The sequence below is a fragment of the Arvicanthis niloticus genome, chromosome 3 (assembly GCF_011762505.2).
Source record: "Arvicanthis niloticus isolate mArvNil1 chromosome 3, mArvNil1.pat.X, whole genome shotgun sequence".
NCBI classification, from domain to species: Eukaryota; Metazoa; Chordata; class Mammalia; order Rodentia; family Muridae; genus Arvicanthis; species Arvicanthis niloticus.
In genome coordinates, this window is record NC_047660.1 from 41,296,623 (window position 1) to 41,315,498 (window position 18,876).

Sequence of the window (18,876 nt, forward strand, 5' to 3'; positions counted from 1 at the left end):
CACTCCACTCCAGGCTCCTCCTACACCACTGAGCACACCCCATTTCTTCCACATCTGCTTCATTTCTATCCTTTCCATGCTGTGATAAATACCACGACCAAAAACAACTGGGGGGTTTGTCTCGTCTTACAACTTCCAGGTAACAACCAACGAGGAAATACAAGGTAGATACTCAAGCAGAAGCTTGCTCTTATACAACCCAACCACCTGCTGGGGGGGGGGGCGCACCACCTGCAGTGGGTGGGGCCTCCCACACCAATCATTAACCAATATTAACAATATCCACATACTTGCCAATCTGATGGACACGATTCCTCAATGGGGTTGCCTCTTCCCAGATAACTCCAGCAATGGAGTGATCGAGCTTTAGTTGTGCTGACAAGAACTAACCAGCACATCTTATACCCTTCCTTTTCTGACAGGGTCCCAAAACTGTCTCTCATCAACTAGATTTGCTTTATCTTCATAGTCTGATAGTCTAACATCGTTCATTCAACTTGAACTTATCCAGCATAGTCACTGGCCTGACATCCAAAAACACAGGAGCTTAAGGCAAAAGGAAAGCAGGTGAAGACCAGCTTGGGTCTCCCTTACTGCAAAAACACAACGAGGCCAGAGTATTTCTCAACTCACCCCTTTCCGGCCCTCCCCTAGTTCAGGCCTTCTTTACCCCTCAGACCTCCTGTCTAAGAGTCCAAATTCCTTAACTTCTATAGTATAGTATAGCTGCCAATATGGCATTTGCCACATCCCCTGCTGTCAGCTGCCTCACAGGAGGCCCTGTAGTGACAGTGGTCTTGGTGGGATTGCTCCCTCGCAATCTTTACCCAGAATGTACTTTTTAACTTAAACTTAATTTTTCTTTCGTGATTAATAGAAAAGAGAAGTAACCACTTCTACCCTCCACATTCCTGAAGTACTCCAGCATTTATTTTCCAAATATCAAAGAAAAAAAAACCAGGAATTTCTTAATCAGGAATTCCTTTCAATAAATTGTTAAATTTTACACTGTATAACAAAGGGTTCATTTCCTTCAGGTCTCTCTGAACTAATGTAAGAAAATAAGATTAGAATTTGATGGTGACTAAAGACAACCATTAAGAACAAAAACAGCTCACAAAGAAGTCTTCAAGTCTATCACTAATGCAAATATTTTGATTTTCTTCTATAAAACTGACCATCAGGTTTTATTTATTTTTATTTATTTATTTATTTATTTAGTATTGAATGAATCAAGGAGACTTCAAGGCCCCCAAAGGAATGGGGTATAGGAGAGCTTGCCTCTTGTAACTGTGTAAAGAACAAAACTGGAACCATAGTTTCTGCAATAACAAAACTCAAACATCAGACTGGCACAGAAGAGCTTGGGATACTTTGTTATAATAACCCACTTCAGGTGAGATTTCCATTAAGCTTTCTTTAACAAGAAACCTGTCTTCTCAAGAACACACAGCTCTTGATAAAAAAATAATAATAATAAATTAATTAAATATCACCACTAGTAGCAAAATTCTTTTGTTAAATTTTTATCAACCTTTAATATAAAACAAAATACTGTATTTGATTTTTAGCAGTTTCTCAAAGATAAAAATTCCTATTTGCTGAGAAAAACTTAAATATACACAGATCAAAATTTCATAGTTTGCCAACTATGGGCAGGAAAAACACCATCTGACAATGCACAGCTAAGGGAACATGCAACTCTGCCTTCATTCACTTCACAGGTACTGTGGCCACTACACACAAAATCCAGAGAATGAGCGTAGAAACAAGCCAAGTACACAAAGATTCTTTCCTCTACTCTAACGGATGCATAGAGATGAGAAACTAAGAGACTGATGGATGAGAAAAGACAATAACCCTGTGCTTACCTGAAAACCCTCACCTACACTGCAGCACGTCTTCTCCAGAGCAAACCTCACACAGTAGGGCCCTCAAGTTAGGGACAATGCTACTAAAGAACAGAGGAGAGATTCGCCATTGGGAAGACATCACAGCAGTAAATGTGGCAGGCCAGAATCGTGGTCAAAACCAGTGTGGCCAGCAATGAGCTCTGCCAGGCTCATACAGTGGCTCCTGACTCTGTGCTAGAGTGGACACATCATTATTTCTCTGCCAGGCTCACACAGCGGCTCCTGACTCTGGGCTAGAGTGGACACATCATCATTTCTCTGCCAGGCTCACACAGTGGCTCCTGACTCTGGGCTAGAGTGGACACATCATCATTTCTACACATTCTTAACATGACTACATCAGTTCAAACAGGAGGCAACATCAGGCAAGTCAAACCTGAGGACAGTCTCCAGAATTACTGGTCACAAAGAGAACAAATCCTGCTGCAGAAACCCAGCTGGGCACCACGTGGGTAGTGGCAGCCATTTGTTGAATGATTCAAAACATGGGTGTATTGAAAGAAGAAGGAAGAAATTATGGATAAATACAGAAAAGAAAGTAATTAATTACTGAAACAAAACTTAAGGAGGATGTTGCTTGGTGTTGGAGCAAGCCATCTGTAAGCTCTCTATGAAATCCATAGCTCAACTAAGAATTTAAAAAACAGTAAATCTCTCCCACTTGTTTCTAAATTGACATAAATTATTTATTAATCTTATGGACTAAGTGGCAATGAATTAGAAGATTCACATCACAGTTGAATCCATGCATGTGGATATAAAAAGAGTTACTGATCTACCTTGCTTTCTGTTGGTATGATTAAACACAAAGATGAAAATCAACCTGGAGGCAGGGAGGGGTGCTCAGAGTTTATAGTCCAATATCAGAAGCCCTGACAGGAACTTGAAACAGGAGCCAGGAGGCAAGAGCTGAAGCAGTAAGCATAGAGGAACACTGCTGACTGGCTTGCTTTTCCCTCCTAGCATGCTCAGCTGCCTTTTATAGCACCCTGACCCAAGCTTTCAGGGATGGTACTGCCCACCATGGGTAGGCTCTCTTACATCACTTAGCAATCAAGAAAATGTCTCACAGACACGTCTGCTGGGTGACCTGGAGGAGGAACCCTAGTTTGTGACAAAAATGAACCTGCACAATTATAAACTTAATTATAAAAATAATAAATTCTGTAAGGGGAGAAAAGAGAAAATAATGACAGAAGATTTTAATTTCTTATGTGCCCTTTGGTGATATGGCTATAAGCCAGAAGAAGCATCCCATTCCCATCCATGTGCATATTTGTGGGGAGCCAAGGAAGCCCTGAGTAAATACGAATTGTTGACATGGGCATAGCCATGCCAAGCACCTCAGACCCAAAGGGTCTGGGGAAGCATCCTCCACACCAAGCTCAGAGGGATGGTCCTTTCTCTGGTCCAAGTACAAATGCTTATGACTGATGGACCAGTCTGTGCATAAACCAGCAGCTGCAGCTCCCTCCTAGTGGATGTCTGCAACCAGAGCCTGCTGCCTGCAGACTTCCAAAGACTCAATAGTCCTGTCCCCTGTGCTGTATAGAATAAACACACTGAGTGTGATGGTTAGTTTATGCTCAGCCCAGGGAGTAGCACTATTAGAAGGTATGGTCCTGTTGGAGTAGGCGTGGCACTGTGGGTGTGGGCTTTAAGACCCTCATTCTAGCTGCCTGGAAATCAGTATTCTGCTAGCAGCCTTCAGATGAAGATGTAGAACTCTCAGCTCTGCCTGACCCTGCCTGCCTGGACACTGTCATGCTCCCACCTTGATGATACTGGACTGAACCTCTGAACCTGTAAGCCAGCCATAACTAAATGTTGACCTTATAAGAGTTGCCTTGGTCATGGTGTCTGGTCACAGCAGTAAAACCGGAACTAAGACACTGAGGTTCAGGGTTGTTGAGTAGTTGGTGCTAGTTCCATTGGAGTGAGTACAGCCCACCCCAGTTTTTCCGTACTAGTGTCTGTTTCTGTCCTTCCTTCCTTCCTTCCTTTGCCTCCCCAGACAGGTCAAGTCTGTGAGCCGTAGGAGTTGTGACCCACATAAAAACTTTTCAGTGTAGTAGATAAGAATATTAGAACACAGGAGCAGGTCTTAGGCGGATGCTCCGTGGGAAGAGAATCTGATACACTTGACTTAAAGAGCAAGTACCAGTCACTGCCTCAGTTACCGCTTCCTGATTCCTTATACACCCATGAAAGTATTTAAATGCTTTAAGCAATACTTTCAAACTTTGTTCCTCTAATCTGGTTACATTTACAGGGAATAAATAAAATTTAACAATAAGTAAGCACTCTAACATATCAATGACGTTTCAGGCCGCATATAAGCTTCAACTTAGTTGGATGGAAAAAACTGCTACAAGTGTCATGCTTACCACAGGGCCAGCATGTGGCCCTCAGTCATGTCCCCTTTGTCTCATGTCTGCTCATGAGAGAAGGAGGAACACTGGCCTTCCCTGTTTTCTCATATGCACTGCATCTCCCTAGCAGGATCTGGTGGTCCTCAGAGGAGAGCCCAGCCTGCATGGCTGTTATGAAGCTGGCTGGCAGCAGGCCACTCCAGTTTATGCAGTAGCATCACAACTACTCAGTTAAGAAACACTTGTATGAGCCTGGCTATATGAAGGCCACAGCCATCTACGCCTGCAGTTACAGTGAGACCGGGACAAGGGTAAGTACAAGCCTGAGAAAATGACTCAAGCTACTCTGCAGCTTATCGCTGTAGACTGGTAAACACAGCAAAGTTTCTCTTGAAATCTTAAAGCCTATAAAAGAACAGTGCACATATATTTTTTTAATGTGGCATGACTAGCTATGGTATTCCCTCAGAGGAGAAATTAGACCAACATTAATGAGTCTTTCTTGTCTATCTAGTAACAGAACCTCCAGACCTGATTCTTTCAAATAAAAATCAGGAAAAGCTACAGCAAGTTCCTGCCGACACAGCCACCTCATACCTCAGCTTTAATACGACAACACTACAGGAGTCCAAAGTAAACCAAGTGCATGACCTGAAATAAAAAACTAAGTTTGTTCTAGATTTGGTTCCAATTTGATAAGACCTGCGGCAAGTAATTAATCTAGATATCTGTGGCCTCATTTACTAAATGAGAGTATCCTCTAGGGGTATCCAGAACATAATAATTTAAAAAGCAGTACTAGAAGGACAAAGTAATGGTATTTATTAAAATGTAAATCATTGCTAATACAGTCATTATTAATGAAAATAAATTCCCAAAAGCTTCACATTTACTCAGAAAGACTACAGTATGCAAACGTACTGAAGGAGGGAGGGACAATGGAAAACTTAGATTTTAAGTTCTTCACTCTGTGAGTGTGCACACCTGTTTGTGCAAGTGTGCACCTGAGTGCAGAGGCCCAAGGTCAACAATGGATGTCTTCTTCAAATGCTTTCCATTTTATTTTTTGAGATAGGGTCCTACTGAGCCTTAAGCTCACAAATTCTGCTAGACCAGGCAGCCAGCAAGTTCAAGAAATCAGACTATATCTGAACTGTCCCTTACCCCACCCCCTACCCGACCCCCTAGGTTACAGATCCATAACCCTGCCTGACATTTATGTGGTTGCTAGGAATCCAAACTCAGGACCTCATGTCTGTGCAGTAAGCATGTTACTGAACTCAACCATCTCCTCTGCCCCAAATCTTTATTTTAAAATATCAGAATAGTAAACCCTTTCTCCTCTAAACAAAATAAATACATGTCAAAATAGGACAAGGTGATTTTATTTGCTACTATAGTGTGAATGATAATGAGTTGGAAACTTGGTCCTCAATGTGACAATATTAAGAAATGGAGTCTTTAAAGGTAATTAGGTAATCAAGGCTTCTTACTATGAACTGGTTGATGTTATAGCCTCGAAAGGGGATTAATTATTGTGCAAAGGATGAATCTGGCCTGTATCTTCTCTCAATTCTCTTATGTTCCTCTCCTTTCTTCCTGTCCCTTCCCCATGCTCTTTGCCCTTCTAATCTTTATTCCAAGAAAGCTGTCCTTAGATAAAGAAAGACTTCCCAGCCTTCAGAGCTGTGAGCCAAATAAGTTCCTGCTCATTATTGTATCAGTCTCAGGCATTCTGTTACAGTAACTAAAAAATACAGTACATTGCTTTACTACTTACTTGCCAGGAGTAACTTAGCTTAGTTAGGTTTACCTCTGAGCCTTCATCTCCTTTTAATGGAGTTAAAATCAAATAAGAAAACCCCTAGAACACACTATACTGCTTAGAAACAATCAGTGACTGAGTGTAATGGCACACACCTTTAATCTCAGCACTTGGGAGGCAGTGAATCTCTGTGATTTCAGATCTAGCCTGGTCTACAGAGTGAGTTCCTAGACATCCAAGGCTACATAGTGAGATCTTGTCTCAGAAAAATAAAGAAACAAAATGAGTGAAAAAACATAGGTAGACTCAGAAACCACTGTACTAAGTAACAGACACAGAAAGACAAGTTCCACATGATCTTAGTTACAGAAGGAGCCTAGAAACTTTCACTGGGGTTTCCACAGAGGAGAGAAGAGCAGGGCAAGAAGGGAATGAAGGGCAGGTACTGGGTTATATTTGAAAGGAGCTCCATTCAAGTGTGCTGTCCACAGCAGGGTGACAACAGATAATGGTGTCCTGTTTTTCAGAAATGCCAGTGCAAAGTCTCACTGAGAGAATTTTGTTTGTTTGCATTTCTATACGATCATGGGTCTATTTCAGGGTCTAGAACAAGCCTGTATTCCTAATGTTAATATATGCTTACTAAACAAAGTCTTCCTTTTGTCAAAAAAAAAAAAAAAAAAAAAAGAGAACTGGACAAGGTCAGGACTAGTTTGTAACAGGAAGAGCCTGAGGTACAGTATCAGTGTACACATGCATGAAACCTATAGACTTGGCCTTGTTAGAACTATGACCCAATCAAGCAAGCTAAATGACCTATTTTTATAAATACAAAGTACATTTCATTTTGCCTGGATTATAATATCTGACCCAAATATACTATGAATACTTAATTACATGGCACCAATATTCAGTTATTAATACAAATTAAAAACAAATGTATTCTCTCTTTTAAAAAATTAGTTATTGTTACAATTATGAGCAGTAGCATCTGGTCACTACAGTTGTCAATATGGTCACCATGATCACCGTCATTACTTTTGGGAGAAGCAACAAAATCAAATACCCCCTTGATATTAGTCAATTATAAGACTCCAGCTATGGATAAAGTTTACTGTCTCATCTGTAAGACGGCTAAGTAGTCTCCCCACTAGGATGTTTTTAAGATTAAATAGCACTGATATAAAGCACCCGGCACAAGAAAAGTCTTTCCAACAAATATCTCCTCATGATTTCCCTTGATATTTTTCAACTTAATTCACAAACCTACCAACAGTTCCTATTCTATAGACAGGATAGAGCTGGTCTCAGTATGGAAGCAACATGAGTAGGAGTCAAGGCCTGGAGAGCCTGGGAGCTCTGACACAGAAGTAGCCAGTGAATGAGCAGAGCAGTGACCCAGTGGCAGAGTCTAGCATTTTTTGGGAAGCTCTGACTTCCTTAGTCAGCACCACACTCCTTTTTCATTGACTGGGAGCTTAGAAAAATGACAATGAATTCTAAAATTAGACCTCACATGAAAACTGAAAGTGCAAATTAAAGCCTATCAGTTTGGCAAAGACACACGGTACTGATGAGAGTCTGTAAGGCTATGATCACCACATGATGCAATGCGGCCCTTTAGAGCATGAGAGGATATACTTCCTGGAATGCAAACTGACCATGAAGAGCAAGGCTCTTAAGAAAGTCTCATGCTGCCCATTACGATTCTTACTTCTAGGATTTGCATCTAAAAACCTCTTCTGGCCATATCAAGATTTAAGTACAATATCCAACAAGCATTATTTGTAATATTGAAAAGCCACAAAAAACTTAGTAGCCAGCAACATGAGGGTACACAAAATGGCAACATTATATAACAGCATTACTATTTGGTGAAATATAGTATAGGCATTTAAAAAACACTTTAAAGAAATAACTGCATGGAGGCGGATGTTCTCGTGTCTCCACCAGTCAAAGGTAGTTGGTATATCTAGGTTGGGTACTGGGTTACACTTCTGATTGTATGGGCATCTTGTTATTGAGCATTACCAAACTTATAAAGCCTTTGATTAACATTAAAAAAAATAGTATAAAAGCAAAAAGGAGAAGGGGGAATGGAATAGGTGTTTTCTAGGGAGGGGAAATGGGGAAAAGGGATGGCATCTGAAATGTAAATAAAATATTCAATAAAAATAAATTTTAAAAAAAGGAATAATTAGAATGGATCAATTTGCATTCTCCTACATATTGACTTCCAGTTGAACCAGCACCATTTGTTGAAAATGCTGTCCTTTTCCTACTGGACTCTTTTAGCTCCTTTGTCAAAGATCAAGTGACCATAGGTGTGTGGGTTCATTTCTGGGTCTTCAATTCTATTTCATTGATCTTCCTGCCTGTCTCTGTATCAATACCATGCAGTTTTTATCACTATTGCTCTGTAGTACAGCTTGAGGTCAGGGATGGTGATTCTCCCAGAAGTTCTTTACTATTGAGAATAGTTCTCGATATCCTGGGTTTTTTGTTATTCCATATGAATTTGCAAATTGCTCTTTCTATCTCTATGAAGAATTGATTTGGAATTTTGATGGGGATTGCACTGAATCTGTAGATTGCTTTTGGCATGATGGCCATTTTTACTAAGTTAATCCTGCCAATCCATGAGCATGGGAGATCTTTCCATCTTCTAATATCTTCTTCGATTTCTTTCTTCAGAGACTTGAAGTTCTTGTCACACAGATCTTTCACTTGCTTAGTTAGATTCACTCCAAGGTATTTTCTATTATTTGTGCCTATTGTGAAGGGTGTCATTTCCCTAATTTCTTTCTCAGCCTGTTTATCCTTTGAGTAGAGGAAGGCTACTGATTTGTTTGAGTTGATTTTATATCCAGCCACTTTGCTGAAGTTGTTTATCAGGTTTAGGAGTTCTCTGGTGAAAGTTTTAGGGTCACCTAAGTATACTAATATGATCTGTAAAAAGTGAAATTTTGACTTCTTCCTTTCCTATTTGTATCCCTTTTACTTCCTTTTGCTGTCTAATTGCTCTGGCTAGGACTTCCAGTACTATATTGAATAGGTAGGGAGAGAGTGGGCAGCCTTGTCTAGTACCTGATTTTAGTGGGAATACTTCAAGTTTCTCTCCATTTAGATATTGGTTACTGGTTTGCTGTATATTGTTTTTACTAAGTTTAGGTATGGTCCTTGAATTCCTGATCTTTCCAAGACTTTTACCATGAAGGGATGCTGAATTTTATCAAATGCCTTCTCAGCATCTATGTATTCAGCAAAGGTAGACACTAATGTGGATGACAGGAAGTGCATGCTGACAGGAGCCTGATGTCTCCTTAGATGCTGTCTCCTTAGAGGTCTGCCAGAGCCTGAAATATACAGAGGCCGATGCTCACAGCTAACCATTGAGCTGATCATGGGGTTTCCAATGGAGGAGTAAGAGAGAAAACTGATGGAGCTGAAAGGTTTTTCGGCCCCATAAGGAGAGCAACAATACCAACCAACCAGAGCTCCCAGGGTCTAAACCACCAGCCTGGGAGCACATAAGGAGGGACCCATGGCTCCAGCTGTATATGTAGGGGAGGATGACATTGTCAGGCATAGGTGGGTGAGGAAGTCCTTGTTCCAGTGAAGGCTGAACACCCCAGTGTGGGGGAAATCGTGGGTGGAAAGGTGGGAGTGGAAGAGTAGGTGGGGGCATATTCTCATAGAAGCAGGAGCGGGGGTGGAATAGGGGATTCCTGGGTGGGGGAGAAATAGGATTACATTTGAAATGTAAATAAAATATCCAATAAAAAAGAAACAACTAATGTCTTCTAATTTTAAAAGATACCATGTACAATAAGAAATGTACATTTTATATATGATATTCTATTTTTTCAAAGTTATTCATTAGAAATGATAGATAAATAAATAAATAGGCACACAAAAAAACTGTAGGAAGTATTCAAAATATTTGTAAAGCACATAACAAGTAATTTAAAATTCTTAGTGATAGCATTAACAACAATAATTAATATGTTAACTACACTGAAACCCACAAATGTTCTCTCCTATTACCCATGTATAGCTACAGGCATTGTTTCATGTGTTGATCTATCCAGGTAACAGATATTACTTGCTGGTGATTAAAGCTACTATCTTTACAGCCTGGAATCAAATTCAATGGTTAAGAATATTAAAAATAAATAAATAAAAGGAATTTCTTAAAGGACTTTGAGTCTCAAAAATGTGATTAGGTGGCAGTCAATGGGTAATTTTGTCTACATAGAATTCAAAAGGAAATTAATTATAACTTGTGGCAATTCAAAACAGATGTCTTAAAAAGTCAATATTTGGAGAGAGAGACAGCTCAACAGTTAAGAGTGTCTTGCTGCAATTCCACAGGCTCTGGACTCAGTTCCCAAGTCCCACACTCACAACTACCCTAACTCCAGATCCAGACAATTTGACATCCTCCTCTTCTCTGTGGGCATCACTCACAGGTGGCATCACACACAGACACACATGCACACACACACACACACACACACACGCATGCACACACACAAGTCTTTTCTTAAGAATCAATCCACAGAAAAGCCAACTGTTCTTAGTCATGCCTTTTTCTTTTCAATTTACTTAAAATTTTACTAAGGATGATAATTTAAAGGGAAAATCTACCATCAAATGTAAGTGCCACTAATGTTCCAGTTTTGAGTGCCAGAGATGAATAAGATGGATAGATTGTAATAGAAAACAGAAGGTAAATGTGGAAGCCATGGAAGTTCACATGGTAATGCCATGTTAGACTGTGTTACAGGGTTTGGATTTTATTTATCTTATTATGAGGTCATTTCATGCCTCTAATCAACAATCTATTAAGTACCAGAAAATAAATTTAAATTACCTTAAACCTAAAAAAAAAAAAAAAGAGTCTGAGGCAATTGAAAGAGAAAAGAACAATATGACCTATATTCAGTCACAGGCTTTGAAGGTGTCGATGTGGTACTAATGCTAAGAACTGATGGGTATCATGAACAAGGCTCATCAAGAAAAGGGAGTATAAAATACACCATCCATGGACATGGGTCTTCAAACATTTTGTACACTGCAGCAATTATGAAATATGTCTGAAAATACATATTTAGAATGGCAGAAAGTTTCATGAAAATAATTTACATTCATGTCTTAAGCAATAAATCTTTAGGCTGGAGTGCTGGCTCAACAGCTAAGAGCACAGGCTCCTCTCCCAGAGGACCAGGGTTTGAGTCAGAGCATCCGCATGGCAGCTCACAACTGTCTATAACTCCAGCCCCGGGGATCCAATACCTTCCTGTGGCCTTTTAAGCACTATCTACATATGGTGCACACAAATACAAACAGAACAAAATACATAAGATAGAATTAAATTTAAAAATAAATAAGTCTTCCAACGGATATGCATCAATAAAACAATTGTTTGTTTTGCATTTTATTTTATGTGTAAGGGTATTTTATCTGCTATAATGACTGTGGACCTCATGTATGCCTTGACCCCTCAGAGGCTAGAAGAGGGTGTCAGACCTACTGTGACACCTGTGGGAAGAGCAGCCAGTGCTCTTAACCTCTAAGCCATTTTTCTAGTCCCAAAACAATTTTTAAAAGATAATTAAAATTTACAAACAAAAAATCTTCAGCTCATCACAAAATTTAGTTACCTAAAATAATTCCATTCCTGAAAAGCCAAAGTTTTAAGCCACTTTTAAAATTACAGACACATTAAAACCTGCTGTAGGACTGGAAAACCTGGCAGGGAGTCACAGGCCACGGCTGTCACCGGCCGGCCAGCGTTTGTACAGAACACATGGGCACAGGCAGTTCTCAAAGGAGATGCCTTTAAAATACAGTCGTTTGCATCATCCATGAAGGGAAAGATGAAGGTCTCAGGGTTTTCCACTAAGTTTGGCTGCCATCATGTGAAGTGACTACCAAGTATCTGCACTTTATGTACATTTTTATTTGGTAATGAGCAATTAATTCAGGAGGTGTGAATATTATGTGCCACAAAAATCTCCCTCTCAGAAGCACACAGTTTTAATTATAATAAAATATTAAACTCCACGAAGAGCTTGCCTATAAGTAGATGCACTCATAAACCCAGATACTTGGGAACACACACACACATGCACACACATGCACACACAACAGCAGCTCTTATGGTTTCCAGCAGAAATGTCCCTACATCTCATGGGGACACTTGTCCCCAGCTAATGGTACAGTTTCAGGAAACTGAAACTTTTAGGAGTGGGGCCTGGCCCATGGAATTGAGCCACTACAGACAGGCCTTTGGAGGTTCTGGTTACAGCGTTCTTTCTTTCTCTCTCTCTCTCTCTCTCTCTCTCTCTCTCTCTCTCTCTCTCTCTCTCTCTCCCTCCCTCCCTCCCTCCCTCCCTCCCTCCCTCCCTGCCTCCCTCCCTCCATGTGAACAGTCTCTGGCAGCCACTCCCCCACAAGGACTGAGAGTCTCCACTAGGATTTCCCTGCCAGACTGGCTTCAGAAATTATGAAGCAAAATAACCCTCTCCTCCCTTAAGCTATTGCTGCTTAAGGATATTTTGGTCACGAGACACAAAAGAAACAAACCCTTCTCTTACTCCAGATTTCTAATCTCACATCCATAACTTCTGGAAGACGTCAATGTGCACAAACCACAGATGCATTTCTTCTATCACAAATGAGATCACAAACTGTCTGACCACGACTTTCACCCATGCTCTGGACTTCTTATTAGTATACACTAATGCCCCACCCTATTGTGTATGCATGACTGTGCACTAGGACTTGAACCCAGGCCTTCATACCTTCTAGGCAACGACTCTTTCAAGAAGCTACATGCCAGCATTATTTCATTCTTTTTGATGGCTATAGAATATTCTATTAACAATGATTTCATTAACCTCTTCAATATGTATCATTACTGTTTTCAATTAGTTTTCTGATTTTGAAAACACTGCAACTAATATCATTGAACACAGTTCTTTATGAATACATTTGTGTAGGGGCATGAAGGGCTTCGTGCTCACAGACATGTGCTAGGGGAACCTAGAACTTTACACACATAGAATTGTTCCTTCAAGAGAAGAAATGCAAAATGTGCTGTCTGTCCAGAAGGCTGGAGCAGATGTACATTCCAGTCAGCTGGCTTTGGCACAATCTGTGTGGCTGGAGACCTTCCAGAGCCTGACTCCCCTTCCAGACCCTTCTTGTAAACTTGTTTTTCTTGGTCAATCCATTCCTCAAAGATTTATGTACACTTTGTTGTGCATGCAGGACTGAGTTAGTTAATACAGGAATAGTTTTCGCCATATTGTGCTGTGTTTAAATACACCAAAAGAACTACTGGTGGTCAGATTTTCCAAGTTTGAAGGAATGCTGGCTACTGAGTTGTACTGTGCCTTTTGCCCCCACCCCTAGCTTGTCTCTACTGCCCCTGCAGATGGCAGAGACCCCTCACACATTTGGAAGAAAACAAAGCTGGAAATGTAGCAGCTGAATGCAAATACCTGCCGTTGTTTTGTCTGTTGTTGTTTGTTGTCTTTTGAGAGAGGGTGCTAATTATCTAGACCTGCATCAGTGTGCTCAGCTGGAGGACCACAGGACTCTTTACTCATCTCTCCTTCTTCAGGAACTGTGGATATCAGTGAATCTTTAAATAGTTTATGTCTTAACTTGCAGTATTTATTAACTAAAGAGTCAAAGATAGTCCCATTAACTCAATGGTTACTACAAATATTTTCTGTATAACTCGATTATTTTAGTCTTCATCCCATATACTACAAGGCATTTGAAAGAACAATATTTAATAATTTATATATGTTTTAAAATAGAAATAATAGTCTCCTATAATATCATAAAACACTATTTTAGTTATCACTATCTAAGCCATTCCCCAACCGCCACTCCTCCAAAAGCTATAATACCTGAAAGTATTTCACTTCATGTGTTTTAATCCGCATTTTCCTAATTCACCTTTAGATTGAAAATACTCATGCCAACATGCCAGGGAAGCTCCTATATTAAAAGCAGCTGTAATGCTTTCTCTTTAGAAAATGAAGTTCTATGAACAGCTGTAAGCAGCAATTGAAAGGGAAGAAACCCTGCTCTTCAGTCGCCTAGTGAGTCTCCCTCAGAGCAAGATCAAGACACTTCCAAGAACAAGGCACCAAGCCCTAAATCAAATCTGTCTAGAGAGACATCTGTCTGTCAGTGACACATGATCTCTCTCTTTCCATTTTAAAAGTCAATTTCCCACAGCCCTGGAGTAGTCAGTCTTGGGCTGGAGGGTAAGGGCTTGCCTGGTCAATATAAAAAGCTGTGCCAGCTCGGATCTCCCGGCGCTGTTTGAGGTCAGTTTCGGTGGTGTCCCTTGACAGGGCGATGTATTCCACCTCTCGCTTGGTCAGCTCCTGTAGAACACAGAGCTAAGTTATTCCAGAGCTAAAATCAAACTACTAGCCTATAATTTAGAACAATGTGTTCAACAAAGCCACTGCCTAGAGAAAGCACTGTAACTGTTAGTTATAGATTCAAAGTATTTTCAGTCTTTGAGAAAAATTCAATAAGCTGGATACTAAAACATACACATGCCAGAAATGTGGCTCACATCTCTCATCCCAGCACTTGGAAGGCAGAAGTAGGTGATCTTTGTGAATTCAAGGCCAGCCTGGTCTACAGAGCAAGTTCCAGGCCAGCCAGCGATACATAGGAGACACTGTCTCAAAACTTCCCCCTCAAAACAAAAACAAATCACACATACACATGTACACACACACACACACTGCATGCACACAAGCAAAACCACACATATACATGCATACACACATGTACACATACAAGCACACACACTGTGCCTACAAACACATACACACACTGTGCCTACATACACACACACATACACACACATCCTTAGAGCTCCATTTTTAGTATACCCCATCCTCCTACTTAAGTAATAAGAATCAAAATTTAATTTTTCAAACCTTAATTTATCCTGTTAAACTCTTTTTCAAATATAAATAGTTATTGGGCAATTTTCCAACAAGTCATAACAAATTTTTGTAAGGAACATTTATCTTTTTTAAAAAGTGTGGTTTTAATTCATTTACTCAATTGACCAAGGTTTAGCAACTGAAAACTATATCATTTTTACATACTTTACCAAGTGTGAAGCAAGAAAAAAAAAAAAAAAAAGAACAGCTGAAGGAGATGAAAAGAGTGAGAGGAAGAGGAGGAAAAGGAAGCCAAAAAAGGAAAAGAAGAAAAAAATATTCTGTGATGTGAGGAAAAAGGAGGCATCCCAAATCTACCCCATCTCAGGACAGTTTACCTGCCATAAAGCATCTTGCCTTAATCTCACAGCTAAGAGACACCTTGGCTTTTACAACAATGAACTAAGAACAGGGACAATCACATAAGGGTCTAATAACTTTTACTAATCATAGGAATCAATTCACTTAAGGAGAAAAGAGAAAGTTGACAGAGCATGTCATTGCTGAAGAAGGAGGTTTTCACACAAGGAGACTGTGTTTCCTGCAACTTAACCCTGTCTTATATGGATGAACCATACTTTACTGTCATTTGGCTCTTTCAGGCGTCTTTGTTCCAGATTGCCATAGTTTGGAGTATAATGAAAAGGAGGCCAAAGTTTTAAATAGAGAAGATACATAGTCATAAAGATGTGATAATATCGAATGACGTTTTCCTAAATACAAATGAATCATCTGACTATGAAAGCTAATTCTTGAGTAAAGTAATTTTTTCCTTTTAGCAGATACCTGCTTTCTGATTTCAGAATACATCACAGATAACAAACGTCATGTCTGCTTCTTTGATAGGTTGAATGTAACCTTTCTCTTTGAAAAACCCTTTCATGCACAGTGATTGCCAAAACTGTATGTGCCTTTTTTATTTTTGGTTTTTGGGGTTTTTTAAAATGATTTATCTATTTTTATATTTCATGCATTTGTGTTTTGTCTGTATGTGTGTCGGATCCCCTAGAACTGGAGTTACAACCAGTTGTGAGCTGCCGCGTGGGTGCTGGGAGTTGAAACAGGACCCTCTGGAACAGCAGTCAGTGCTCTAACCCACTGAGCTATCTTATCTCTCCAGTACCATGGTTTTTGGTTTTTCAAAACAGGGTTTCTCTTTGTAACATTGGTTGTCCTGAAACCTACTCTGGAGACCAGGCTAGTCTCAAACTCAAAAATCCTCCTGCCTCTGCCTTCTGAGTGCCGGAATAAAAGGTGTGCACCACCGTGCCTGGCACCCCTTATTACCAAAGAGCACCACAGTTTACCTTGAACTGCACACTGAGGACAGTGCTGTCACTCTCCTCAGTCTTGACAGTCTCCTCGTCAGCCAAGTACCTGCCTCCTCAGGCACTACTTCAAGAAAGAATCGAGCAAGCTCACACAGCACCAGGAGAAGGCAGCAGATGGAATTGCCTTAAACAATCTACAATCTCCTTTAATATGAGTTAAAATCACAGCAAGTATCAAGTGTCTCTATTTAATTTTTATTTGTTTTAGCAGGTTTACCCCCAAGACAGTATCTACTCAGGACATTACTAACTGAAGGTTCTTATATCCAGTGACCACAGCGTTCACTGCAGAGTGCAAGGTGGTGGGGTAGCAGAGTCTCCACAAGTGCATTTAAATGGCAGGATAGCACTGAGTTTCATATATGTTTGGCTACCTTGAATCTATTTTACCATTTAAAGTTTGGTCATAGTGGTCACGTGACTTCACACCTATAGACTTAGACTGCATTTTTACCAAATCCCTATGATCTGCTAGCCTCTCTCATTTCATAATTCAAACAACATCAAAGCCTGCCAAAAAACAAAAACTCAATGAGATATCATAGTCTTTGAAAAAAGTAAGGCAAAGAGTCCCAAGTAGTTGGTCCCCGTTCCTGACAAGACACATATGCCTTGTGTACTCACTAAATCTAATGCTACAGTGGGAGGTTACACCTCACAAACTGATGATCCTGGACATGAATTAAAGATGCACAAGTTATGGGCCAGTGAGAGCTATGTTTCTGATTTGTGACTTTACTTTTGTCATGCCTGTTTCACATATACTCTGAAGTTCTAAAGTAAACTGAGGGCCAGAGAGAGGGCTTGGCAGTTAAGAGCACTCTCTGCTCTTACAGAGGACTGAAGTTTCACAACCTCCTGTAAACCAGCTCCACATCTGATGCATCTTCTGGCCTCACGGAGCATCATATATGTGTGACTCACACAAAAAGTAAATGTTTTTAAAAATAAAAAATAAATTAAATGTGCCACTGAGGTAAAATATAATAAAACAGATTTCAACAGCATAAAAATTATTATCAATTCTTTAATAATAAATAACACAGCAAATTTTAACAGGGATGTTTTTTTTTCTCTGTTCTAAAAAGTTGTTTTCAGAGATCATTTGTGCCTGGATAAAGAACACAATCCCTATTGATGCAGGATAACAGGAAGGCCTTGTAAGCATCCTGACAGGCATTGAGAGCAGAAGCTAGCAATTCACTTAATAGCATTAGTCTAAAAACAAGTAGTATTCAAAAGAACACCATGTCAAATGGGGGGGGGGGGGACGCTTCAAGTCTGACTATAATTTTTAGGTAGATAAAGATTAAGTAGATTATTCAATCTTTGTTCATTTGTTTTCTAATCTACTTAAACGGGAGGAAAAGAAGTATGTAGCTATGACATTAAAAATGCCCTATAACCCCGGTTCCCTCTGAAAACCACACAACTTCAAAACACCAAAGAGCATTGTTTTTTTCTTAAGTTGTGAACCCAAGAAAAGGAAAAGTTCACTGAATGGCAAAGTAAAGGCTAGAGGAGGGGTAGACATGTTGTCTTTTACAATCTCAGAGTTGCTGGTTCTATGCACTCACTACTGACTGCCTAGGTTTGTATTTTTTTTTTCTACTAATGTAGAAGGCATTCTAGTTACAGAAAAACAAAACAACAACAACAACAACAAAAAAAAAAAAAACCAAAACACTGTGCAGCACCTGGGTTTCCCAAGCAACATCTGCTGAGCCCTTTATGAACGAGGCATTGCCTGACGACAGCGTTATCCTAATAAGACAGCTAATTCTGATATTTGTATAAATTCTTCACTTTCATTTACTTTATTACATTTTTTATCAAAGTCAAACCCTAAGGAACTGACAAGAACTGATTGCTCACCAAGTACTGCATAGCAACAGAGCGCCGAAGAGGCCCAGGAGGTCCTATGAGAAAGACATCTTGCCCCAGCAGATCCTTCTGCATTATCCATCTCAGATGCTGGACCACAGACTGAGCTGGAGATTCTGAAACTTTGAAAAAAGGAAAGAAAATGAAATGCAAATTTAACTATAATAACTTTACTATATAACTATATAAATCTCCAAATAATGTAGACTATATATATATATGGAAAATATGCATTTGTATAGGATGAATGGATGATAGATAGATAGATAGATAGTAAATAGTTGGCAAAAATTCAGTTTTATATGAAAATTATCAATGCTAAAACAGAAAACAAAGGGTCACACGTCTAACATTTCAAGGCCCACGAGAACACTGGGATAATCATCTGTAGGTGTCTTTAAAGTAATGAAAATGCTTCTTATGGATGCGTCAGAAACTAGGGTCATTATTTTATCAGTTTCAAAGCCTAACCACTTTATTCTAAAAGGAGCCAAATGATCTCAGACAACTAATGATGGTTACAGATATGAAAAACTGGAGTCTGCTCTAATCTCAAATGCCAATGCTTGGAAGAACCCCCACCCCCCAAAAGGAATCTATAATTCCAGTCCAGACTGG

General features: G+C 39.8%; 1 protein-coding gene across 2 annotated transcripts in view; it reads right to left on the reverse strand.

Annotated features, from left to right (window-relative positions):
• Vwa8 (von Willebrand factor A domain containing 8) overlaps positions 1–18,876 on the reverse strand; it is a 320,110-nt gene that overhangs the window by 255,430 nt on the left and 45,804 nt on the right. For both annotated transcript variants that reach the window (XM_034497994.2, XM_076930688.1), the window contains 2 exons: positions 18,250–18,380; positions 14,354–14,464 (listed from right to left, as the gene is read on the reverse strand). In XM_034497994.2, coding sequence (XP_034353885.1) covers positions 14,354–14,464; positions 18,250–18,380 — 242 coding nt within the window. The remainder of the gene's footprint in view (positions 1–14,353; positions 14,465–18,249; positions 18,381–18,876) is intronic.